This window comes from Tachysurus vachellii, chromosome 13 (genome assembly GCF_030014155.1).
Source record: "Tachysurus vachellii isolate PV-2020 chromosome 13, HZAU_Pvac_v1, whole genome shotgun sequence".
Taxonomy (NCBI): domain Eukaryota; kingdom Metazoa; phylum Chordata; class Actinopteri; order Siluriformes; family Bagridae; genus Tachysurus; species Tachysurus vachellii.
The window spans coordinates 6,169,744-6,197,198 of record NC_083472.1 but is presented as its reverse complement, the minus strand read 5'-3'; the positions used below and the strand labels follow the sequence as shown (position 1 = coordinate 6,197,198).

Sequence of the window (27,455 nt, the reverse complement as noted above, 5' to 3'; positions counted from 1 at the left end):
ATAAAATGTGCTTCTGCCAAGTGTGTTTAAGCAGATCAACGTCAGCAGAATTCAAATTCATTAAAAAAAAGAGACACCTAGAAATGAAACAGACTTCTAATGTTTAAGTCCACAGCTTCTGTGTGAGTCTGGTATTTGTGTGCAGTGACACAAACTATGAGGGTTTACGTAGCAATTCAGCCTGGTTTAGGATGTGTATGTTTGCCCATCAAGTGTTATGGTGATAAATTGGAGGATAAAAGCTTCTCTTATTCGATAGCAATATTAGCTTTAAAAGTTTTAAAACCTCAGACATTGGCGACTGATTAACTACAAGTGGGGAAGCAGGAAATCGTGTGAATTTGTTTGGATTCATTTATAATATACAGTAATAATTCCAGAGATGTTTTTGCTCATGTACCAGAGAGAGAATTTTATGATTGGTAACCTTACACAATAATATACTATATATAATGATATGAGTTATGAGTATAGAGTGATACAGACCATATTCAGGCACCTGCCCCGTGCCCCGTTTGAGCAGCAGACGTACTCGTCGGCCGCCCGCCTTGATAAGCTCAATAGCCCGGGCGTGACTCATGTCCCGTGTGCTCTCACCATTTATCTCAATGATCTGATCGCCCACCTATACAGCCACACACACACACACACACACACACGAAAAACATCACAATTTGATGAGATTTTTTGTCCCTTCAAGCCTGCAATGCTCCCCACAAATAGATTACAATGTCTAAATTCATTTAGAGGGCATCCTAGAGATGTTCTGGTCTCTGGAATATTAAGGCTTCTGGGAGAAACACATGCACATGTACTGAGACACACACACACAAGCTGTACTGACCCTCATCCTCCCGTTGCGGATAGCAGGGCCGTCCTCAGCCAGACGGAGCACAAACAGGTCCATCTTGTACTCCCTTCCTCCTCTAATGCTGAAACCGAAGCCCTTTACACTCTTCTCCAGCTCCACTGTGAAATAGTCGTAGTCCTGCACAGAAACAAACACACTTGTCACCGCTCTTCTTGGTTTCAGCATCGCTTATTTGATTAGGCTAGCCCACTGTAAGTGACACTATATTAATGCTCGTGTTCTAGTGGATTTTTAATTCCCAAGCCCAGGTTTATGCTGAGTCAGCACGCACAGCTGAGACTCGAACACAAATCTCTGTTCAGAGCCGTAAACAAGTCAGCTGCACAGTAATGTCTAAAATGTGAATCCTGTTTGTCTTTCTGTCTCATGATTTTAATAAAATGAGGTTTTCAGCGAGTTCTAACAAAATAGTTTAGATTTGAAATTTGATTTAAAAACTCTACATCTATACGGTCAGCCATGAAGTTCTTGTCATCTCTCAGGATCCAAAATAAATCTACAAAATGAACAATACATGCAAATGTTTTTTCAGCTTTAATATATAGGATGGTATATTTCGACGCAATATTAAATTATAAGATGCATTAAAGTATGATGCACAATATAACAGTTCATATTCATAAACCAACACTATTCGCGCCACTATTTAGTCCCTCCAGGATTATATGATCACAAAAACAAACACAAAAACTCTGTAATATTCAAAGAAGTTTGCAATTTTTCCAAATTGCTTCAGACTGTCCACAGGTTTGGGCCATAACGTGTTGTGTGACATCATCACAATGTACATTTATCCAAAGTCCTCTTCAGGTTCACACATGAGTCTTCACATACAGGTAGTAGTTTAATAGAAGAATACTGTGCTTGTAATTCACCCAATTCAAGTAGTTCTCTGCAAAAAAATCTGCAAGTTGCATGACAAATTAAAAAAAAAAAAAATCAAGCATCACAAAAATTCTGCACAATCCTGGAGGGACCGATTACAGATACACCGTTGGTGTTTGCAGTCCTACCTGTGGCCTGTAATCTGGGATTGAATGCTGTCTGTAGTCGATGAGAGGTGGAGGGTGTCTGTAATCCAGAGTCGGAGGCTGTCTGTAGTCTGCTACAGGAGGATGTCTGTAGTCCACAGGAGGCTGTCTGTAATCTGTGTACGGTGGCTGGCAGATATCTGGTTTAACATCCTGTCTGGCTTTTACCTCCGACCTGTAGCCAGCAAGAAGTTTCAATCAGAAAAAAGCCTTTCCCAGTTCTACATGCTAGAAACTACATGCGGTGTCAGAGTAAACGCACAGAACACGTTTTCTGAACGTCTCAACACCACACTCCCTCCAGTCTGGGGAAGAGCGCTTGGGTGGGGGGTGGGATAGGGGTACTGCCGTAACGTTTTACACATCCGTAGGCTTTTTCACTGTCAGCACACCATTAATATAAAGATTTAGAAGCTTTGCTTTTCTTCTGTCTTTGAGAGGGAGCCAAATCTCCCATCTCAACGCTGAGTAAGACGTGAAAAGATCCCTGAGCCAAGAGCCATGTTTTATTGAGCAGATCTCCACTGGTAAATAATTCAGATTCAGAAGCTAAGCAAACAGTATGCAACCGAGTGAGAGAATAGAGCGGTTCTTCAGGTACCGGCACTCACCAGCCCAAAGGACAACAAAAAAACAGCATCCAATTCTATTCAGTCTATTATGTGCAGAGTGACAGAGTGAATCGTCTTGATTTCAGATGTAAAATTAAACTAAATTTGTAAGTAAAGAAAGTAAGAATTTGTGCATTTTTCATCAATTTGTAATGTTTAAACCTTTTCTCGAAATATTTGTTATCTTCCTGTGGGTATGCAGGTCATTCTCTACTGGTGGAATGTACAATAACAGACACATGAGTGTGTGTAAGAGTGTAAAATGGATATTATTACAAATTGGATATAATTACAAAGAGAGCTCTGATAATACACTTTATAACCCAGTGCAAATCAGAAGGTGTTCATTCGTGTTCTATAACAGCAGCTCTGACGCTAGTTCCAGCACTAACATAAACAAAAGGTCTAAGTTAATGTGCTTGTTTGCACTAACACGTTATATTGTGTGTTAAATTCTATAGTAGCAGCTCGTTCACAGCGACGTGTATGGCAGAAGCACCATATAATCCAACCTCATAATAAACGGATTAAGAAAACAGCTTGTGATTTAAAAAAAAAAAAAATGAAAATGGCAAAGTTTTCTGTTACATTTATGATAGTGATAGACGTTTTCTGAGAGATGAGTTTGCGCCGTTCTGTTTCTCTGTAACACGACACACTGCGTTTCTTTTATTCACTTCAAAGGAAGGAACAACTGTTTCTAGCTGTTATAATGCAAGTGCTATCATAAAATCTCTATATACAGTTAAATATGCATGTGTTGTTCGTTAATAATTTAAAAACTTTACTAAACTGAGAAACAACACGATTTCTGAGGCGCGTTTAATGGAAAATAATCCACTTTGGCATGGTGTCATATCACACAATCCTGCTGTGGATAATTTTCCTCTGATATCAAAGTCAATTATTTTTTATTCATTACTTGACAAAAATATCTTTTAATTATATTTATTCATTCTAATCCTTTTTTCCAAGAAAACAGAATTATGCAAGTTAGCTTTAATAATATAATATAATATAATATAATATAATATAATATAATATAATATATTAATACAAAACAGTCTTTGTATAGTCTTGATAGACTGATGACTGGTGGTAATTTGTTTACTTTATTACTTCAGTTATGAGACCAGATTTAAAGTGAACAGCTGAAGCTTCAGGCAGGCTGTCAGTTGTGATGTGAGAGACTCTGGCATCTCAGCCTCCTATAAGTTTGTGATGCACTGTACCTGCTGTCATGAAGGTAGAGCTGAGGTGGCACTGCGACCGGCACCCCACCGATGGTGGTTAGCTGAACAGCTGGGACCCCTGGGATGACCGAGATTCCTTGAACCACAGGGACGCCCGAAACAACCGGGACGCCCTGGACAGTCGGTACACTCTGATCCCCTGCCAGTCCTGCCTGACTCATCATCGGGCATGTGTGTGCCGTCTCGTGGCCTGGCTGACATGTGGGCTGGTTGGCTTGAGTGATGGGCGTGGTGCTCTGTGTTCCTGTAGGACTTTGTTCCATTCGCTGTGGGCTGGATTGCGTGGTGGCAGGGCTCGGGTGGGGGGCCGGGGGACTCGGGTTGGCCAAGATGGGACTCGGCTGAGTTGCAGAGGTCGAGGGGCTCTGCTTCTGAACCACCAGGGGGCTCTGTTTCTCTGAGGTAGGGCCAGAGTGGGGGCCATTTACATCTGACAAGGGAAAAAAATGAGCGACTAAAACGGGATTTAAAACAGGATTATTAGTCAACAAAGTATTTTCGCTGACTGGCTGTACATGGACAAAACAAATGAGCAGCAATCAAGAGGGAGAAGGAGGAGGCAGACCATCAGCACAGGCAGCCTTATAGGTGGTCTGATATTATATAAGTGCAGAGCTCCACAATATGTGAGTTCTATAACAAGCTATATGTTTTTTTAACTCAGAATTCTGTGATTATTTGGCAGAGGTGGGAGTAAGTCACACATGTGCAAGTCACAAGTAAGTCTCAAGTCATGAAAGTCAAGTCAAAGTCAAGTCGAGTCTTTTTTTAATATTTGTCAAGCAAGTCTCAAATTTGCGACTTAAGTCTGACTCGAATCAAGTCGAGTCCCCCATCTCTGAGTCATTTAACTCAAGTCTGAGTCAAGTCTCAAGTCATGAATGTCAAGTCAAAGTCGAGTCTTTTTTTAATATTTGTCAAGGAAGTCTCAAATTTGCGACTTAAGTCTGACTCGAGTCATGTCGAGTCCCCCATCTCTGAGTCATTTAACTCAAGTCTGAGTCAAGTCTCAAGTCATGAATGTCAAGTCAATGTCAAGTCGATTATTTTTGAAATATTTGTCAAGCAAGTCTCAAGTCTCAAATTTGCGACTTAAGTCTGACTCGAGTCAAGTCATATGACTCGAGTCCCCCATCTCTGTTATTTGGATACATCATGACATTACGGAAGTGACTGAAGCCAAGCTCTAACACTGACCCATAACATTACAAGTCAAGGACAATATAACCTCACTTTTATTCCCTACATCAGAGAGAACAGTATGCAGAAAAACATCCTAAACATTGTAAAACTTTCCCCCTGACCTTCCTCGGGGATGATGTGCAGAGTAACAGTGAGTCCTGCATCTTTGATCAGCTTCACAATGTCAGCATGAGGCATGTTGATAATAGACTGATTGTTGACAGCCATGATGCGGTCGCCAACCTTCAGCTTCCCACAGCGGTCAGCCGGACTGCCCTCGATTATGCGGCCGATTTTGTGTGGTACAGCTAAAACGAAGCGTGCGAGATCAGTCTTAATTCACAGGGAGAACATAAACATCAAGTATATATAAATCACTTAAATGAGTGAAACCTGCATTACAGCTCAGACAATCTGTAATCTGATCTATCAACCTTTTCACCCCAAAAATAGAGTGCTGTATGTCTCGTTAAGCAAGCGAAAGAAGGAAACAGAGACTAACAGATTGTGGCGGTGTTCTCCGGTCTGTTCAGAGAGCTGATGATGACAAAGCCGAAGCCTTCGGTTTCTTTGCGGTGGATGACTACATCGGTGGTGGGCGGCAGGTTGACTGGACACACGGCTCGACCTCGAGGAGAGCTGCTCTGATTGGCTGCTGATCCGTTTTCTCCACAGGGCTGGCCTGCAGGGGGCAGCAATCACAGTCTGACTCACCGCTCAATATAGGCTTTAACGTACTAAACAGAGGAAAGCTATGCTCTTCTGACCAGAGACAGAATGACAGACCAATTAAAGAGTCAGCAACTGTCAGTGAACGAACCCGCAATCCTGTTTGCCTTTCAGCACTGAAATAATGTCCAAATGTTAGGGTTTAAATGTGGCATATGTTGATCATTTGGCTCCTCCGACTTGCTATGGTGATGATGCAAATTTATATTTAAAATACAAATGTTAATACATGTTAAATATCCATCAGCCTTACAGACACATTAATAGATTGAGTTGGCCGCAGGACGCATGATGACTTCGCTGCAGCATAGTGTCCAATTGAAACCACAGAAACTGCCATCCCTGACCACTATGCCGTACACAATAGCATCTTAATTCTCCGAGTCTGCAGTAGTACTGACACTGGATGCTAATAAAGTGCTCTGCTGGCTTTTTTTTGATGGTAAACATTTTAGACTCAATCGGTCTCACACTCACAGTGCAGCACTTTCATTTGTTCAGATCTGTTCTATAAAGTAATTACATTACAGCATTTGGCAGATGTCCTTATCCAGAGCAACTCACATTTATTTATAAACTGAGCAGTTTCTGGGCTTTGCTCTGGGGCCCAGCAGTAGCAGCTTGGCGGCTCTGGGATTTAAAGTCCAAAGCCTTAATAATGAGCTAATAATCAGTCTTTTTCCCTTTTAAATATTTCCCTTATAGAAAGACATAAACATTTAAAAATTCTAGAAATTGAACCCTTCTGCTCCAAATCTCAATTTAATTGAATAATATTCCTCTAAGGGGGGCACGGTGGCTTAGTGGTTAGCACGTTCGCCTCACACCTCCAGGGTTGGGGGTTCGATCCCCGCCTCCGCCTTGTGTGTGTGGAGTTTGCATGTTCTCCCCGTGCCTCAGGGGTTTCCTCTGGGTACTCCGGTTTCCTCCCCCGGTCCAAAGACATGCATGGTAGGTTGATTGGCATCTCTGGAAAATTGTCCGTAGTGTGTGAGTGCGTGAGTGAATGAGAGTGTGTGTGTGTGCCCTGCGATGGGTTGGCACTCCATCCAGGGTGTATCCTGCCTTGATGCCCGATGACGCCTGAGATAGGCACAGGCTCCCCGTGACCCGAGGTAGTTCGGATAAGCGGTAGAAAATGAATGAATGAATGAATGAATGAATGAATGAATGAATGAATATTCCTCTAATAACGTCTTGTCATTCATGTTAATAATAAGGCCTTAGCTTTACTAAAATGTGTTTTAATCAGTTCACTGATTATACCACGGCCCCCACACATCAATTTTTCAACAACATTTTTCAATTATCAGTGTTTAATCATATAGGTTCAGTTTAATCTACTTTGCTAACTGCGAGTGAAGAAACTGTGTGTAAAAAAAGGGTCCAGAACATAATAAAAATTCATAATAAAATACTGCTGCACACAGCAAAACACTTTCTAAAGTTTTTTGTTTTAAATTATTTTATGAAAAGGTTTTTTTTTTCTCAGCTCAAGGTGCAGTTTAGTTTTCTTTTGGTAGAAAATGTCCTGCAAATACATGAAGAAAACCAGCAGACTTAAAAAAAAAAAAAAACTTACAGAGATCAAACAGGACAGTGGAGGGCAAAATGTAAGGCAGGGGCAAAACTCAAAGGCAGCTGTGAGTCTGAATCTGAAGTTAAAGAGAGCTAAGTGGTCGTGCTCTCTGTGTGGGAGGGAAGTTAAGCTTTCTCACTCTTGCCAGTCATATACATCTGTGTGAATGTGTATGCAGAAGAAGGCAGATAATGCTTTCCTTTAACACTGTCCTGTGTTGGTTCATCTGTCTCAGAGGAGCACGTGTTAGCCTCCACTTCCACTAGATGTCATGTGAAACTAGTGGGTGAGAACTGGGAAATAGTCAAACTGGGAAAAAACAAAAGAACCGGAATCACAAACAGAAAACCACATCTCTAAAGGCAGGTGAGTGAGAATGAGCTCCTTCATTGTTGCTTCAGTATTTATGGTGGATTTTTAAAATTGAATTTAACTTCATTGCACACTTCATCAGTCCTAATCACACGCAAACAGCCTTTTTCATTTGTGCTGCTGTTTATTCCTCAGCCTGCGTAAACAAACCGTTTGGAGAGATCTAGAAGCTGATCACACTACTGTGCGTCTGGGTTGTAAAAATCAGACCTTAATGTGGTGTATACATTTTTTTTATAAATAACCAGAAATTGAATTTCATTTGGCAATAATCTTTTGCTCTACATGCAAATAATAATGCATTATTTGGCAATAATCTTTTGCTCTTTGAGATAAACCCCTTAACACCCTTGCTTATTATTCAGCTGTCAGTTAATTAGTTAATTAGCAATTAATTCAATTAATTCAGTAATCTCCTCCTAGAGCTGTGAGCCGAGCTACACGCAGCCCACAGTGCGCCGGCGTTTGTCCTGTGTCTCCTCCCATGTCCTGTGTCTGGTTACTGCACCTGTTTTGAGTTTTGCCCTGTGATTAGTTCATTTATTTAAACCCTTGTGTATGTCGTAGTCTTGGTGAAGTACAGTCTCTGTGAGATTTAGTCCATGACGTTACTATATCTCATGATCCTGTTCTTTGCATGCTATCTGTTTTTTGGGTTTTGTCTTTGTCTCACCCTGATTTCCTGATTTACGCCTTTGCCCATGAGCCGTTTTTGTAACCCTGTCTTTGCATTTGCCCTTTTGGGATTTCCCTGATTTTGGATTTGTTTAACCTGACAAGTTATTGATCTTGAAGCATTATTTAGGAACTACTATGAATTATTTATTAGCTCCAAGGAAACAAATAGAAAATGAGTGTAGCTACAAGAGTGAGGAATGTCTGGACCTACCAGAAGAGCCTGAGAGCTTAACATTGATGTCATGTCTTCCTCATGACCTCACAGATGTCAGTCACACACTGATTAAATAAATCAGTAGCACCATAGTAGTAGCGGTAGTAGATCAGTCACCTACAGTTACTCAGGTTAAAAAGGAGGACAGAAGCCTCTAGAGAGAGAAATACTGATCTTCTGATCTTGGGTCTAGCTACAGTGCCAGTGCAAACATTAATATTTATTTCGACTTTGTGAAATGCAGTGCAGCAATGCTGATTGGTAAATAATGGCCTGTATTATCGGACAGGCGCATTATTCGGATAGAGCTGACGGAACTCACCGGGATGAGGCATCACTCTGCGTCTCACAGTAAGCGTCACTTGGCCGTTGCGAGCCGCAGCATGCATAAGGTCGATGACGTAGCTGTGCGGTCGACCAGCCACCGGCATCCTGTCCACTGACACCAGCTCATCACCCGGACGCAGACGGCCGTCCCGCTCCGCAGGGCTGTTCTCGATAATCGCTCCAATTACGATCTGTGACAGTTGATCAGAGGCGATCATATATTAATATGAAGACAACGGGGCTTTGTACTACTATAAAACAAACACAGTGAGGTGGCATGAAGAAGCAGCGGTTTGTTTTTTTAGGCCCCAGACGATCCGTTATTGCTAATTTGCTTGTAGGCTTTATCTGGAGTGCTAGTCACAGCTAGATTAAAAGGTGCAACTGAGTGGGCAGCTCTACCCACCGTAACAAGCAATTATTATGCAGCAAGAAGTGCTGAAGATGACAAGCTAAGCTCTGTCCTGCCAAGAGACAGCAAAGGAAAGCAGTTCGGCTCCCAACAATCGCCTGCTGTTCTGGTATAATTCAACCTTCTCAATAAAGCTCATATTTGCAACTTCTATCTAATTGTCTCTCTCTCATTTCTAGAGCTGGAATGAGGGAAACGGATTGCTGAGATCTCCTCAGTTGCCCCATACGAGCCTTGTCACGGGCCTCCGGACTCACAGCCTGCACCGCCTCGTCTCCTCCGAGGATGCGGAACCCGAAGCCTGTCTTCTCTCTCAGCAGGTGAACTTCTACCTCCTGGTACTCCACACCTGAAGAAACAGAGGCGCTACGTTCATAAACTGCCTGGAAGCTTTTAAAAACTGAATTGGAAAAAAAAAAGTTTTAGGACCAGCCAGATTTAAAAATGTCTATCCAGTTAAACTGTGTTAATCAATTAATTTGGGAGACAATCACAATGAAAACATCAAGGTCTTGATTTTATTGATCATAAACTCATGGCATTGTGATCTACATGTTCTCACCTCTCTAAGACATGCCTCTAAGTGAACTGGCTCATGCTAACTACACGAAACCGCTATTTGTTACTGAATGTGTGCATGATGCCCTACAATGAATTGGTGTCCACATCCAGAGTGTATTCCCATCTCAATCTGTGTTCCTGGCATGCAGATCTTTACAACCCTAACCAGGATAAAGCAGTTTCTGAAGATGGATGAACGAAGAATTTCAAATAACTGTAACTTTTATTGAGTGGAGGTTTTACCCGGGTTTGCAGACAGCTTGTCATGTTTTTTTTTAGTAATGCTGACACTTTGCATACGGTGGGATCCAAAAGTCTGAGATCGCAGTGAAAATCTGAAATTCTTTTTTCATTTAACGTTGGAAATTAGCAGAAGGTTTTAGAATTTTGATATGTTTTAATAAGGAAGTAAATGCTCAATACCTTGAAGATTTCTATATTATTTCTATAACAAAATAACAAAAAAAAACAACAACTATAATAATAATTATAATAATTCAAAGTTTTTTTTATTAACCCATTATTAATTTATCGTATTATGTCTTTAATTCCAATTAAAAACATGCTATTTAATTTGAACTCTCCATCTCCCAATGCCTCATTTATATCTAGTTATTTGGACGAGATATTCGGCTCGTTACTTTTGTTTATGTCGACTTTATACTTCACCCCCACTATCAAGCAGTACTACAATTTTATTGAAAATTAGATTAGAAAAAAAATTCTTTTTCTGTGTTCAGTCTCTATGTTAGTAAATATATGACATGCACAGACTCCAAAAGCCAGTTAGGGAAGAAATATCCCAGCAGTGCGAATCATGTGTTTTTTAGAAAATCATTAATAATTCATTAATTCCCTTCCTTTTGTGTACAGACGGTATGTAGGTCACCTGACACACAGTACACACGGCGGTGCCGAATCTTATGATGTAGTACCGAGCAGTCATTCTGTTACATATGGGGGGAAAAACAGCCCTGGTATCCACTGGGAATATAACGTAGACAGACGTATAAGCTATTGAATATGAAACAACCGGGTGCACACAGAATAACATGGGAAAACAAATTGCTGCATAATGGACTTGCCTGTAGAGTCAGCCAGCGTACGCAGTGGGCCCGGCTCTGCAAGAAAAATAGCGTGGAGATCGTAATCAGTACGGCTTTTTAACGCTAAATGGCGCTTGTGTGTAGATGAATAGTGTAGATTGGTATTCATTCACATGTGATTACAGACAAATGTGTGTGCGGTTACATAATATAAGCGCGATTACTTCACAGCAAGAAGAATGTAAGCTGTAATGACCTCGGCTTGACACAGCTGAAGCGTGGACTTACTGAAGACCAGGTCTGCAGTGACCAAAGTAACGCTAAATCAGTCAAAAGCTTTAAGTCATCAACTAGCAGCGCTGTTACTAATATCACAAGACTTTCTGTCTATTTTTTGACTTTCTGGGTCTCCTTTTCTCTACTACATGCTTAAAATTTCCCATAAGAGAAGCATACGTGACAAGGTGACTGATAGATCGGGAATGATATCGTCACGTTACAAGAATATAACAGTGACTTTCGGGGATTCCCAGCTAACTGCTTTTTTTTAATCATATCGCAAATTTATGCTTTCATAATATGCAAATTTAAAACATGACGCTGGACTCAATCTACAGCTAAATGTCAGATCTTTAACTTTAAATACTTAACCCTTTTTACCAGTACACTGTTTTTCCATTGTGCTGATGGAACGGAAATCGACTTTCAGTCAGCTTAAACAAATGAATGATTTTATCACTGTAACTATGATATATGATCCTTACACCAATACAACACTTGTCTGACTGTATATTTGTAATCACCCATATGAGGATGGGTTCCCCTTTGAGTCTGTTTCCTCTCAAGGTTTCTTCCTTTAACAATCTAAGGGAGTTTTTCCTTGCCACTGCTTCCTGAGACAATGTCCATTGTAAAAAGCGCTATACAAATAAACTTGAATTAAACTTGAATTGAATATTATAAACAAGCACTAGCATCTCAGAGAGCAGGATTGGGTTTGATGTCACATTTTACTTTGAAGAAATATTTATTTTTTGGAAAAAAAAAAACAAAACCGTAACCGTTGCCGTAACCCGACCGACCCTGTGAATTTAGGACCGACTCAAATTATTATTTTTTTTTTGCTTTAAGTCCGACCGACTTGCGGGTTGTAAATTTGCATTAAGACCGGCCAATTTTTTTTTTTACTCTTCAAACAACTACTACAAAAGCAATAAAATAATATTAATTATATTTTAGTAAGTATTGTAAATATATAAATTGCCCAGGCCTACATACAAACGAAGGCTACGTTCTTTCTTTTAAATAAAAACCCGTGACATCATCTATGTTTACACTATTGGTTAACGGATGTCACACTATGGCCTGTGCGTTCGCTTCGCCTCATGCTCTCATTCACTGTCATAGTCAATGGTTCACGCTTGGTAATGATGGCTGCGGCTGCAGGTTCGGGCACCATAATCAGAGCCGATCGGCCCTATACGCTCACTACGCAAGTTGCGTAGGGCCCCGCAAATTACGCAAGGCCCCGCCTCCCCCTGCCTCGATTTACAGCGCGTGTTAATGTTTACTGTGTAGATGACAATATGAAGCGGAGCTATCCATCTGGCCATGAAAAGTGAAAAAAGAAACAAAATGAGAGTGAAATGCGAGAACAGCAATCAGGTAAACTTGTGTTCTCTTCAGGTTTGATGTCAGCAAGAGCAAATAACAGTAAAGTTAAGTTGATGTGATTCTGTCTCTAGTCTCTATTTGACTAGCTAAATTAGCTGTGCAGTGCTGACAGTGCAAGTGTGAATGTGTGGCAAATGGTTTACATGGCTCACGGGTCAGGTAGGAGGGCCCCTTAGCAGAATTTTTCTTAGGGCCCCAGGGAGGTCAAGATCGGCTCTGACCATAATACATCTAAAAAATTCATTAAAACAGCTCGACACCGCTTTAACTTGGCACGAAGTTCTGGAAAAACTGCACCCAGCATCAAAATAATTTGCAATGATGCATCCGAAGGCACGGGTTGAAGACCCAGTCAGTGACGTCACGATATGCTAATTTGTTTAAAGTCATACCTACGTAATCACCATCACCAAAATTGTACTTTTTTTTGCATTGAAACTTGAAAAAAGTTTTTTGTTTTTTTTTACTGTTACCGCAAACCATAATATTTTTAAGGATGGCCTCACCATTTTCTTTATTTTTTTGGATCTTGTCTATGAAATATTGCCCCTAATAGGCTAGGTAAACTCTTAAAGCCCTGTCTACTTTCATATGAGCCATTAAGCACTGTATTAGGCTAAATTAGGGAGGAAATACTTAAGATTTATTCTTATATATCACATAGTTATAGATATCAGACAGCACAGTTATGCTCTGTAAACAGTGGATAATTGTGCCCTTTAGATCAGCCTGGAAACTGTATGAATGAATGCATTTCTTTTGGAAATCCTGGCTTTTCTTTTCTGTTTTTGTTTGGGTTACAGTAAAATAAATAATATTATAGTTGTTTTTTCTTTTTTTCTTTTTTTTTTTGGAATAAGCTTTTTTTTTTTTTTTAAATCTCTTATGTTTAATATTTTGATGTTACTCACCCAGGCACTGTTTCTCCAGCAGCAAGCTTCTCAATGCCGTGTGCATCAGAAACACACATCTGGTGCCGGTTTCTCTGATTTACGGTTACTATTTACGACGTTTGCTTTCCCAATTCTGCACAGATCTCAATGTTAGCTAGTGTTTAGTGCTAAACAAAAAGGCTTATTCAACTACAAAGGAAGTAGAACTAATGTCGAGCTGTGAACACTTGTGGTAATAGTGCTGTTCTTTTATAGACCACAGTAACTTGATGTAGAAGTGACTGTGTTTAATACACACACATAAACAAACACACACAGGATCTGTGCAGAGGTCAGCACTCGGTCACACTCAGACAGACAGAGCAGCGTCTGAGATTTAAATGGTGAAGATACAGGGAGGTGAATGAACGGCTCATTTCCAACCTCTTGAGGAAGCGTTTATTCTGGAAAGCTGGTGTGACTTACGTCTGCTCTCGTATAAAGCTCGAGATTTCTCGTAGAGGTCGTAGGGGTCGGGTTTGCTGAGGTGAGCTCCATCCGGGTCAGGGGCAGAGGTGCAGTGGAGCGGCTGGCCCACATGAGCAGAGGTGTGGGGAAGGCCAGGGGCTGAGAGACCAGTCTGAGGGCTTCCCTGGGGGTCCCACTGCATGCACGCACGCACACACACACACACACACACACACACACACATTAGGTCCAGTTCTACTCCATGCTAGGGTTATGTGTCTTGATGCTGGACATTTTTCAGACTGTTGAGTATAAACCAATATATTGATATTAAATTATCTTTTTTTTTTATTAGGAAGGATCCTTGGTGTGTATGTGTGTGTGTGTGTGTGTGTGTGTGTGTGTGTGTGTGTGTGCATGCGTGTGTGTGTGTTCCATGCAGTCCCATTTTATGTCTTCTTTCTCTTATTCTGTTACTTCACACAGTAATAATTTCAGTACTGGGTTTTAAGGCACTTTATACAAATATAAAAAAAGTCAAACTAAATTTCACTGAACTAAAAGCAGCTGGAATCAAATATGTTTCGCAAATAACCCATTTTCTAATAATTATAATTCACTTTATTAACCAAGCTTGTTTTCACATTAGAGGAGTTTGTCCTGCTAAACACCTGCACATCTATTTAAGCACATTCATTTTTAAAAGCATGCAAATTGATTCAAACTGCTGCAGCGGGGTTCAATTAGCAGAAAAGCTGAAGGCTTCTGATCATTTTTAATAAACACACTTGCTGTTTATTTAGCTGAAGGTGTATTAATGTTGAGTTCTGTTCAATTCGTGACCAACTCATACCAGGAACAGCAGGAGAAGCGAAGGAAACATCAGATAGTGTCGGATTCCTGACTAGTGAAGTCGACAACATAGACAGAGGCATTAACCCTTGTGAGGTGTTCAGCTCCAAATTCACCCAGTTTAAATTTTTGTGTTTCACATTTGTTGTAAATCATCTGCATTTTTGAGAGCTGTATTACGTAGCCAGTGACTGCAATAATCTGTTTTTTCTTGTGCTTCTGTTGTTCATCTCCTGAATTTGATAAATCAGTTGAAAATAATAAACATTAGTCATTGTTGATGATTTTATTTCATTTGATTATCTATTGGGGGGCACGGTGGCTTAGTGGTTAACACGTTTGCCTCACACCTCCAGGGTCGGGGTTCGATTCCCGCCTCCGCCATGTGTGTATGGAGTTTGCATATTCTCCCCGTGCCTCGGGGGTTTCCTCCGGGTACTCCGGTTTTCTCCCCCCAGTCCAAAGACATGCATGGTAGGTTGATTGGCATCTCTGGAAAATTGTCCGTAGTGTGTGATTGCGTGAGTGAATGAGAGTGTGTGTGTGTGCCCTGCGATGGGTTGGCACTCCGTCCAGGGTGTATCCTGCCTTGATGCCCAATGACGCCTGAGATCATGCACAGGCTCCCCGTGACCCGAGGTAGTTCGGATAAGCGGTAGAAGATGAATGAATGAATGAATGGTTATCTATTTTGTTTGGGATAAAGACTTTTAGATATAGATAGATATATTATTTCTGTACTACTTTTAAAACCCCACTAATTTCCAAAGGGTCTGATAATATGACACTACACTAACATTAACCACTTACACTAGCATGCAGGTTCATTTCTATCACAAAGAGTGTACAATACAGATACTCTTCCTGATATAAATACAAAGAGAAATCTTTCATCGAGATATAAGGTTGTTTGAGTTTTAATGAATTAAAATGCAGAGCTGAGTCAAAGGTGATATTTAAATACGCTGACAGGTTAATCACAAGATGGAGAATTCTCTTAGTCAGCAAATTATAGCTGTTTAACAAAGAATAATATCACAATAAAATTGATTTCAGCTGTAGATTTTCATATAAACGGTGATGTGAAATGATAATCACTCCAATTTCACTCTAATTAGCCTTTTTATTATTCTTTGGCTGAGAAAAGGTCAGAGATTTTTTTTACCATGTACGAACCACAAAACTTTGCGATCGGGTCAGAAATATCAAGAACTTTATACAGCCGGCTTTGTTTGGAATGCAGCACGAGTCTCGCCTCGCCTCGCCTCGTTTTTATATTCTTATATCTAATAGGCTCCTTGTAGACAACGAGAAGGAAAGAATATCAAAGTTTCAGAGATATCACTGATGATTAAGAAATGTTGGTGTTGCTAAAAAAAAAAAAAAAAAAGGAAAAAAAAATTCTATTCTTCACAGAATATTAGATAAATGCAGACAAACACTGCCTCGTGTTGTCTTAAATTTTAACAGCTGAAAGGTGGTGATGGTGCCTGTGCTAATAAAAGCTGGTGTAGACATATATACTATACATTTCTTTATCTAGCAAAGATCTATGACACGAAACAAAGCAAATCCACACAGAGTCACATTTTTGTCATAAAAACAACATCTAAACCAGAACTCCACAAAGTTACTGTAAATCACAGACCTGTAGCTTTCAATCAAGCTCTGTACGCTGATCATACGTTTTGTTATTCGGTCCCTAAACCAACCATGAATCAGGTTTGTGTGCATCATCACACTATCTGTGCTTTAAAACACCACATGGCATGTTTATTAACTAGGTCTAACAAATAAGTAGCGAAATGTGTGGGTTAATGATTATTAGCACCACAGTCAGAACCCAAAGGTACAGAATAGCTATTAAAGTGTCCAGGCCTAGACTTAAATTGTGTTATTTATTTAATGATGTATTAACAGGTTGAGTTCGGATCCAAATTGGACTATAAATGTGCTTAAATGGCGGTGCAGTTGAAGGGGAAACCAGTTAAACCTACAGATAAAAGACTCGCTAGCATGAGTTGGAAGAGAAACAGATATTGTGTGCTATTAGTGCTTAATTAAAACCAACGAGATACGCTAGTTTGAATATAAAGACTGAAAAATGAGGTTCAGTATCAGACAACCCCAGACCTTAACTGAGCATTCTAATAAATTACCAATGTTTTATTCAGTCCTTTGGTACAGTGTGGGATATGATTTTGGTAAAAGCATCATCTTTCAGAAAGGGGCGGAGTCAGCATGGCAGAAGGACATGGGGTTGTTTCTCATTTGCATATTCACAGAAGCTTTGCGTTCTTATACGAGAGCATAAATGTAAAAATTTTCCTGCTTCACTTTTGGGAATGAAAAAGAAAAGCACTTGAATCTAATTGCTGTTTAACCCTGATTTATTTAGAATTGTTTCAGATTTGCCCTTTAATGTTGGCTCATTAACTCAATCAATTCATATCCAACTGCTTGACGTTTGACCAAACACATGCAGGTTGTTGATAATCTTTGGGCTGCAGTGTGTTTTAAGAAACTTCTCTCTACTCTAGTACTTGGTTTATCTAGCAGACGGAGCAGAATTTGCAGTATCTGAATCCCAGCCTGTGTGGCAGCAGATGATTCACTAATATTTAAATGCAGTGCACACAAAGCATCTCCAGACAACAGTACACGAGCATAACACGTTATTGCATCACTTCCCCTGCACACAGAGCTGAATTTTCTTTTTTTTTTTTCTCGGTAAAATATGCCAAAAAATATCCACATATACATTGGTGTGTGTAAAAGTGACAGCAACTCGATTGCATTCGGTGCACGGTAACGACGACGCAGTTCATTATTCCTGTGCTCTGACTCTGTTCCTCTGCTCTGAGAGATCGGGCTGTCCCTGTGGGAGATGGATTGAGCACTGAAGGAGTGTGTGAAGTGTGGCAGGAGAGCAGCAGTGACACAGTCTGATGCCTCAGGCATGACGGATCTCAGCGGATACCTGTTAGCTTTTCACTCCTGGTCTGTCTGCCTGCTAATGCCGTTCACACCGAGATCCAAAGCGGCCGAGACGAGCTTCCCCTAAATCTAGGCAACTGTTGTTAGTGTGGCTTTGTCTTTGTTTTACACAAAAGCAAATGGTAAAAAAAATCCTGCGCCTTCATTCTGAGCTTACATAAAAGACGGTGGAAATTGAATGCCTATTACTGTTATTTCTGTTTCTATAACAATTCAATGATCCAGATAGATCGAGATTTCTTTTCTTTTTTTTTCTTACTTTACAGTAAATGAAACAATATTCTTCTTCTGTCATGACAAATAAGAAAGCCTTCATGTATTTCCTTTAGAATGATTTAAAATAACTTCAGTGCGATTATATTTAAGTTCAGATATCAGGGCTGGTGACATGATGGTGGCAATGTCACAATACACTTTTCTAAGATATCACTGGTATTTAAATGTCTAATATTAATATTAATCTTAAACTTTTGTGTTATATTAAATATTTGTACAATATTAAACTTTTTGTATTATGTTTTTTATGTTCTGTAAAGCTGCATTGAGACAATCCGTTGTTCGAAGTGCTATACAAATAAAATTAAATCGAATTAAACTGTCTTTTTATAACTTTTTTAAGACTGTTTTTAATTATTGCAAACCAATCACAAAAATGTTTTTATTATTTGTTATTCAGTATTACTTTGATTTTCTGGCTGATAAACTGTTTTTTTTTTCTCTTTCTTTCTTTCATTTTTATTTGTGAACCTATTCTTTTTTTTCTTTCTTTTTTATTTGTGAACCTGTTCTCTTACTTCACCTGCCCTGGTGATCTTCATCTATTAGGTAATATGGGTGACTTGACATGACATGATCCCTGAAAAAAGCTTTTTCCCCCCATCAGCTTGTTATTAAATAAATTAGATAAAGTATATACAGTACTACATGTCCATTTCATTAGGAACACCTGTACTTTTATGTAGTTATTGAATCAGCCAATCATGTGTCATCATCAGTGCGAAAGAATCAGACAGATTCAAGCTTCACAAACACCAGAACGTAAACAGAAAAAATGTGATCTCTGTGGCTTTAACTGTGGCATGGATGTCGGTAACAAATGGGCTGCTTTGACTATTTCAGATCCTGCAGATGTGGGATTTTTACAACACAACATTCTATTTACCAAACAATGTGTGAAATTATTATTTTTTTTTTTTTTTTTTTTTTTTTTTTTTTTTTTTTACAAAAGACGTATGTCGTCTTGATAACAATGATGAATAATAACATACAGAAATGTGCATTAATTGAATGAACTGCAAAGAAATAAATTGCAGCCAACATGAACACTAAATATCTGAGCTGCTGTTCTAGAGTGGAAACACATTCTGACCAATGACAATCGAGAACTGGACAAAACAGATTTTTATATGTAAATATACGCATGGACTACAATCAATTATTTGTTTTATCCTTGTAGTAGGATTTTTTTTTGCAACATAGTCATGGGTTCGTTATGATTCATGAAGTCCATGATAAAATACTGGAATATACTACACTGTAACCCATATCACAGAGTGATGAGGCCCGAAAATCACAATGAGACAGCTCTCGTTTTTAGATTCAGTCAGGATCCGATGCTGACAAAAGCTTGTTCATGGTCTGGCAAAGCAATTCGCTTTCTATGACAGCATGATGAAACAGCCAGATCTCAGGGAACAGGGTGCAGGAATATCAATTGAGAATGATCTGCATAATCGTCCGAACTGGAATCATTTATCTTCAGGATAAATGCGTTTTGCCTTTACACACACGCACACACACACACACACACACACACACCCACACACTCACACACACACTCACACATATACACACACTCACACTCACACACACACACACACATACACATACACACACACACACACACACACACACACACACACACACACACACACACACACACACACACTCACACATGCAAATCTCATATTCAGTTACAGGGCTTTGTTTTCTAACACAAGGCTATAGGAGAAACACTCTGAATTGACAGACCACCCATTGCGACTGCATTACGTTGTCTGTCAATTTGCTCTTTTATCTTTCTGCATTTTTGACACTCGGTGATGCAGTGGCTCCGGACTGGGACTTACCTGTTGTGTCGCAATATTACAGTAATGCAAATCTGTACTCGCCACTCTCTGAGAATGGGTATATCTAAGATTAGGCTTCAGGGAAGAGTAGATGGTGTTAGATCAGAGCTAAAGGCCAACCTCCACTGGCAGCCAGATCCTATTATACTACACAAAGGTGTGATTTAATCCTTTACCCCACTGTCACTGCAGATAGGAAAGGAAAAGAATATCTGTGTTTTGTATTCCTGTGCTGTTAGGTGACTTGTGGAGATATATTTCAATGTCAAGTAACCATGACAGTACCTCATTTTAAAATGATGCTCCTTCAACAACTAGGATTTCTGATTATTCCTGTCAAACTATGATGACTATACTTATTCACGACATCTAAATATTACATGTCAAACATCAGAGATATTGAGGAGTATCTCTTTACCTGTTTGGCACCGTCCCAGGAAGAGAAGTGTCCTGGCAAAGAGAAAGAAAAGCAGAAAAAAGGTTACTTTCATCATCAGTAAAATGATGAGGAGTCAAGTTTATTTGTGAGATAATTACATCATGAGTTTCAGCCCAGGCCCAGGACTGTTATTAATTATATTTACCAGTACTGGCTTTGGAGCTTCTTCTTTTTTCATATTCCATGTGATACTATGAGATATGATGCAAGCCTAGTGTGCGTTTCTGCACTAATGAACAAACGACATGAAATGACAGCAATTTGGACCTATTTCACAAGTAAGAAAAGCAACACAGACTGCAAACTGTGCTTTGTGAAACAACGTCTTCTCAAAAGCCACATAAAAAAAATGGCAACAGTCGGTTCATGCTGGGATGTGCTAGCCTAGTGGTCAAAGTTTTGTAAGTTTGAATCCCAGGTCCACCAAGCTGCCCTTGCTGGGCTCCTGAGCAAGGCCCTTAACCCTCAATTGTTTTTTTTTGTATTGTTTTTTTTTTTTTTTAAAAGGTAAAATCTAGGCCGCTCTGGATAAATGTGTCTGCCAGACAGGACCCTCTCTTGTCCATCCTTCTCCCTCTCCCCATCTCTTGTCCAATCTACTCTGCAATGTTTGCTCTCTGGACAATAAATTAGATTACGTCTGACTCCAACAGACTACATGGCCTGAGTTAACCCTAACCCTTTTCATAGTCGGTGTATACAGCCCTTAGCATTAATGCTCAGGAGGCACTCAGTGAACTCTATGTGGCTATTAGCCAACTACAGTTCGCTCACTCTGATGGTCTGTTCAATGTTGCCAGAGATTTCATATTAGTGCTCTGTAAATTCCATCAACATGGAATATATACATGGTGGTGTGTGTGTATGCATACAATTAGGACTAATAACAATAATAACAATAATAATGATGATGATAATAATAATAATAATAATAATAATAATAATAATAATATAGTTTTTTACAGTGTAGCATGTGTGGCCATGCTCATGTGATTTTCATGGCCACTATGGAACAAGAGTTTAACAAAATGTTCTGTGATGTTTCTTATTGATTAACACTAAACGTTCTCATTTCAGTATGAATATCACTACAACAGTGCACAAAAAAACACATACTCCTGCTTGTACTTGGTCTAATAAATGATGTTATTGTATACAGATATACAAGATCTACACACCCAAATTGTACAAGCCACATTTCAGGTTTAGAGAGCAGCATTCTTCAAGGTTACGCTGATGTACTGCAAATCAATCCCAATGTATGCAGCAGAGTCAGTATTCAATATGGCAAAAGCTTCATATGGAGAGTTTTGTCCACTTTATGCGGCGCGAGGCAGCTGATCAGTATGGACAGTTATGTGCACTACAGAAAGATAAAATGAAACTCCTGTGTGTGAAATGTCCTCTCTGCTCCCTCAGGACAGGGCATCTGTCAGTTCAGTGGCGCTGGGAAGTGAGGCTTACGCTGAGGCACATACTACTAAAGCAAAAAACTGACATCAGACACAACACATGCTGAGCAAATTAAGATGGTTTGAAAAGTGTATACAGGTTTCTGTGATAAAAAAAATAAAGTCAAATCTCACGTCGTAGAAGTGACGACGTACAACGGAACAATACAGTGTCATTTTTTTTTTCATCAGGTTCAAATTATAATGGAAAAATATCAAGGTATAAATTTAATCCTTAAAACAGTCTTATGTATGTTTTAAAAAAACCTGCATTTGATGTCGTTTGACCTACTTTCTGATCTGACAGGAACACATATGATGATAACTGACACCACACAAACCTTAACATACCATAAGACACACACTTTCTTGATTTCGAGAAGATTTTACTGCCAGAATCCCTAATATTCCTACTGTATCCAATATGAATCAATGGGAGAAGTGTATCACTGCAAGCAACAACTTAAAGCTGAACATCTCTGTGCCTTTCTATTAATACAGCCATAAATATTCATGAATATGCAAATTGTGAATGCCCGCATGCCCTACTGTCTTCTCAGATTAGCTAACTCACATTAGTTACAGTATCTGAGTCCTTATTTGCACCACCATATTGTCAACAATTTAATTAACCTCAAATCTGATCAAATGTAATGATAGCATAATAACTACTATTCTTTTCACTAGCATGAGCTGACTTAGCACAGGGTGTGTAGTATTCAGGAACAACCTCATCTCATAAATATTTGCACATCAGATATGAGGAGTAAAGCACCTGAGAAAGTCTGTATCTTAGTACTGTAGTCGGAAATGACTGTCATTATTAATGTTTAACAATATATTATGACCCTGATTTACACACTTGTTATTTGAGCTAATTTACATGTCTAATGGAATCAAGCATGCGCGTGTGTGTTTGCTCTTATGTGTGTGTGTTTGTGGGTATGTGTGCATGTGTGTGTGCACATATGTTTGTGTGTGCATGTGTGTGTGTGTATATGTGTGTGTATGTGTATGTGTGCATGTGTGTATGTGTGTGCGTGCACATTTGTTTGTGTGTGCACATATGTGTGTGTATGTATATGTGTGTGCACATGTGTGTGTATTTGTGTGTGTGCATTTGTGTGCATGTTTGTGTGTGTTTGTGTGTTCGCGCATGTGTATGTGTGTCTGTGTTTGTGTGCTTGTGTTTGTGTATGTATATGTGTGCATGTGTGTGTGTGTGTGTGTGTGTGTGTGTGTTTTGTGCACGTGCTATGGCTGCTTTACAATAAATAAGCATATGAATAATATCATTTATAAAGTCAGATGAGGAGCAGGGAAGGTGGGTGTGAATGAAACCCTTTTCACAGTCTCTGTCTGAATGCTGCTGGCATTACAGGTGTGAACACACAGCGAATATCTAATATTGCTTAGTAAATACTATAATTTTGTCTTCAACTGGCAGAACCAGACATCTGGAAATGTAATACAAGCTCTCCGGATTTTTAACCCGCGCACGTACAGTACACACTGTTTCTAAAGTGGGTTTCAGTTTCACTTAATCTATGCGGGCTCTAAACCGGTCGATTTGCATCGTGTATTTAACACAATTAGGTAGAAACACTTCAAATTGTATGTTTATTAAACTAATGCTGCATTTGACTAAAGATGGTTGCAACTCACAAATTCTGACTAAAAAACAAAATTAGAAAACTCTGAATTCCTACAGATCTCAGGACGCTTTCCTCAACCCTGAGTTCAACAAATGACATCAAATCAACATGGCTGAACAATCAATACAAAAAAAGGAGCACTTCCATGCATCTTAATTTCTGTAGCACATATCCAAGAAAGGATCACAGAGAGTCTGACGTGTATCCCAGGAGACATGGGGCACAAGGCAGAGGACTTCCATGGGGTGTCAACCCATCACAGGGCCTAATACTACACTAGAGACAATTTAGAGACACCAATCAGCCTACAACAACATGACCAGTTGAAACCAGTGAACTGACTGAAGAACATGTAAACTCTGCACTACACAGGTATCAAACCCCCAACCCCAGATATGTAAGGCAAACATGCTAACCACAAAGCCACCATGTCTAGGGTTTAGGGTTAGAGTTAGCAGGACCACCTGCCACAGACATAATTAGGATTTAAACTCATAATCTATCTTCAAAAGCAGAAAAAAAGAAGATCCTGCCACAATGAAGAGAAAAATCTAACAAATAAATCCTCTGAGCTGAAAGAGCTTTGGCTAATTATGCCAGATGTGTTCAGCTGACATTTGTGGATGTGTCTGTGATTTAATTAAAACCCATGAAGAGTACAAATTAAAAAAGCAAAAACACGTAACCAGTGTGGCCAGGCTTTATTTGTGAACTGAACAACTTCTAGTCTTTCAAACGCAAGCGAATAATAGTCCATGTAATTAAACAACATCCTTTATGCTCTTCACGTGTGTGTATGTATGTGTACAGTATGTGCACGAATGAGAGGCGACAGGAAGCCATTTGCATGCCAGCTTAAACTAACAGGATTACACCGAGAGCTATATGACCGGGATGAAGATTGGCTGAACCACTAAAAGTGGAATCTGCAGCCAAACGTACACCTCTGCCAAGTTACTGAGCCTCTCGTCCCAGAACGCAAGCTCGATTCTGAGATAAACTAGCTGAGATTTCAAAACAGATGATGCTGTGCACTCCGTTTTGTCGGTTCTATCAAGGACAGGATGATGCTGTTCCATTGCTTCTACACGAAACTTCTTATTTATATTTCATCATTCAAAAGGTTTTTTAATTAACATCCCATGTACATATACAATGTATCTGCAGTGGGATGAAATATCAAGCCTGTAGGGGGTTAAGACCAAATAAGGAACTTGAGGAGTGGACACTAGGGAGTGTCTACTGACTCTCTCTCTCGTTCTCTATCTCTCTCTCGCTTTTATTTAGTTCACAACAAATCAGAAATGACTCATGGATGCAAAACATCTATATGTACAATATATGGCAAATAAATGACTAAATGAAAAATCATTTAACACTCCACTATATTACTAATTAAAACCATCGATTTCTTCCAGGGTTGCCATGTCATGTCTCAGAAGCTGTGCTATTCTTTCATTTAACTGTCTTAAAACTAAAGACCTTGAGCTAATTGATTTAATTAACTTCACTGTAATTTGCCACCAGTCTGATGTCACTCGTAATCCACCTGCTTGCTTTTAAAAACAGCGACTGTTTTAGAAACAATGATCTAATCTGGCAACCCATTCTATAGAACCGCCTTCTCTGTGGAAGCCTTATTCAGATTTAAGGTGTTACTTGTATACAGAGTCTGATTGTGCACATGCTTCAAATCAACATTGTGGAGTTTATCTCTGAGGTTGCCAGATTGTTTTTATTTATGTGGAAACCTGAGATGAGATTTCTCAATAGCGTCTAGAGCACAAATGGAAAATAAAAAATCTGGACTTCTTTGCTGTTAAAGGAAAATGTAGGACACAATGAACAAAAATAAAAAGAAATGAATTATATAAGAAAATGGAATACATTTAAATGACTAATAACTAAATAACTAATAATCACAAAAGTGGACTCAATCCAATTTGAGAATTAAATCTATAAATGTGATATGATTTAATAACAGAAATCCCTTTTTTTTTTTTGCCTTTTCTACCCAAGTCATCAGCATTACATGATAAAATTAAAGCTAATCCCTAAAACAAGCTCAGGCCCAAAAAAAAACTCAGTGAAGAAGTGATGGAGTTCATTTAAAAGATGATAAGTGTGATAAAATGATACATCCTGGATTTCATTCATAACATTGTCTGTAAATCTTCCCTTCCTCCTTTTGTGTAATCTGCAGTTTGCCGCTCAGTGAATCATTATGTATTAGGAAGACATCTGTGTTTCCCATGAGGCTCAGCGTGACGAGTGCTTCATATGAGATCAGAGACCGGAGGAGTGAAGGAAAGGGAATTGTCCGAGGTACTGAAATGTCGCGGGTCTAAGTGGAGCTGTCCGCTACATTGAAATGCCACGGCTGAAGTGATGGCGCGCGCCGCTACGGAGTCAGGGGATCAGACGTAACAACCTGCTCTATTATAACAGCCCAGTGAAAAGCTCTAACCAAAAGGCTCTACAGCAAACAGAGAGTGCAGCGTGGTAGAATAGATGATAGAGCGGGAAAGAACAGCACAGAGGCAGCCTTTTTAAAGTCAAGAGAAGAGAAGGTGGTGGTCAGATGAAGCCCAGGTGAACAGTTGAAACGGAGAACACCTGGCATTTTCATGTAGACATGTAGACGCACCCTAGAGGGCACATCTTCATCACATTCTCTCATGTCACAGCACCCTAATCATTTTCTGTAGAGCTTATCATACAAGGTCACAGGGAGTCTGGGGTCTATCCCAGGGAACTTGGGACACAAGGGTGCCAATCCATCACAGGCACACACACATTTACATTTACGAGATCTGGCAGACGCCCTTATCCAGAGTGACTTATAAAAGTACTTTTAAGTCTCTACTGATGAATACATTAACACCGGTTCACTAGGTTACAGGATACCACATACACCCATTCACACACTAGAGTCAATTCAAAGATGCCAATCAGCATACAACCTGCTGCCGGTTATTGTACTGTGGAAGGAAACTGGAGCACCCAAAGGCACATAGGACAGTGGCAGGAGGCAAACATGCTAACCACTAAGCAGCCACATGCCTACTTATGCAATTTAATATTAAATCAAAAAACAACTGTCTTTTAAACTAAATTTAAAAAGTTTAAAAAACCCTTTAAAAAGATATAAGGATATTATGTGGTGCAACAGAAAAGCAATTTTCAGGAGACCGCAATTTAAAAGTCATGATGCCACGGACATCCGTGGCCTGTGTGACTGGCTTGTTACCGGGTGTTTCTGGGTGTTACACTGTCTCCACTGTCAAGCAGAGCGGCACTAGAGAATCACATTTTCACACTCAGTTAGCACTTTCCTCAAAGTGTGATCAGCTGTTCTGGGATCAGCTGTGAGCAGGAGCAGCAGTTTGTAATGCTGCAGTGTCTGGTTTTACATGCAATGGAGAAAGCATGTGTTATCCCTCACCTTTACAGTTGACCGGATGGCTAGCTGTGAGGTCAGCTCAGAGAGCTAACTAGTAGGTAAAAATTGGCCAAATGAAGTGAGAACAAGGTACGGATCTGGAGTTTCAATCCTTGAATCACCATAATGTTTTTAGGTTAATTGGATGCACATGAAATTAGTTCAAAGGTTATTTACTATTAGACATTTTACATTTGGCAGACACCTTTACATTTAACACACCTGAGCGTTAAACCTTAAGCTTTGCTTAGAGGCCCAGCAGTGGACACTTTGTGGACCTGAAATTTGAACTCACAACCTTCCTAACACTAGTCCAAGGCCTTAACCATTAAGCAACCACATCCCCAGACCAGATGACCCTTCTGTGATATGCCAGTCCCAGATTGGCTTATTCTGTAATTATCCTTCCTACTTGATAAACATCTTCATCCTAACTGGTGCAGACTGCTGTCAGTTCATGGTTGCGTCTCAGCGTGAGAGCTGTACACTAATCACAGCACTGAGAAGAGAGAGCTGTGAACATAGCCGACCCTGGCTGAGACCTTGGCAGCATGCCGGTGCTGGAATTCAATAGTCTCACACTCAGTAAGCTGTGATTCACTCAGGTTGT

The 27,455-nt window shown here is 39.7% G+C and overlaps 1 protein-coding gene across 14 annotated transcripts in view; it reads right to left on the bottom strand.

The window, feature by feature from the left end:
- magi2b (membrane associated guanylate kinase, WW and PDZ domain containing 2b) overlaps positions 1–27,455 on the bottom strand; it is a 135,756-nt gene that overhangs the window by 10,424 nt on the left and 97,877 nt on the right. For 8 of the 14 annotated variants that reach the window (XM_060884430.1, XM_060884433.1, XM_060884434.1 and 5 more), the window contains 11 exons: positions 20,277–20,308; positions 13,899–14,076; positions 10,906–10,941; positions 9,493–9,608; positions 8,843–9,038; positions 5,451–5,630; positions 5,071–5,256; positions 3,746–4,196; positions 1,885–2,077; positions 845–988; positions 487–625 (listed from right to left, as the gene is read on the bottom strand). In XM_060884430.1, the coding sequence (XP_060740413.1) occupies positions 487–625; positions 845–988; positions 1,885–2,077; positions 3,746–4,196; positions 5,071–5,256; positions 5,451–5,630; positions 8,843–9,038; positions 9,493–9,608; positions 10,906–10,941; positions 13,899–14,076; positions 20,277–20,308 (1,851 nt within the window). The remainder of the gene's footprint in view (positions 1–486; positions 626–844; positions 989–1,884; positions 2,078–3,745; positions 4,197–5,070; positions 5,257–5,450; positions 5,631–8,842; positions 9,039–9,492; positions 9,609–10,905; positions 10,942–13,898; positions 14,077–20,276; positions 20,309–27,455) is intronic. The other 6 variants (XM_060884438.1, XM_060884426.1, XM_060884428.1 and 3 more) reach the window with 3 other exon arrangements.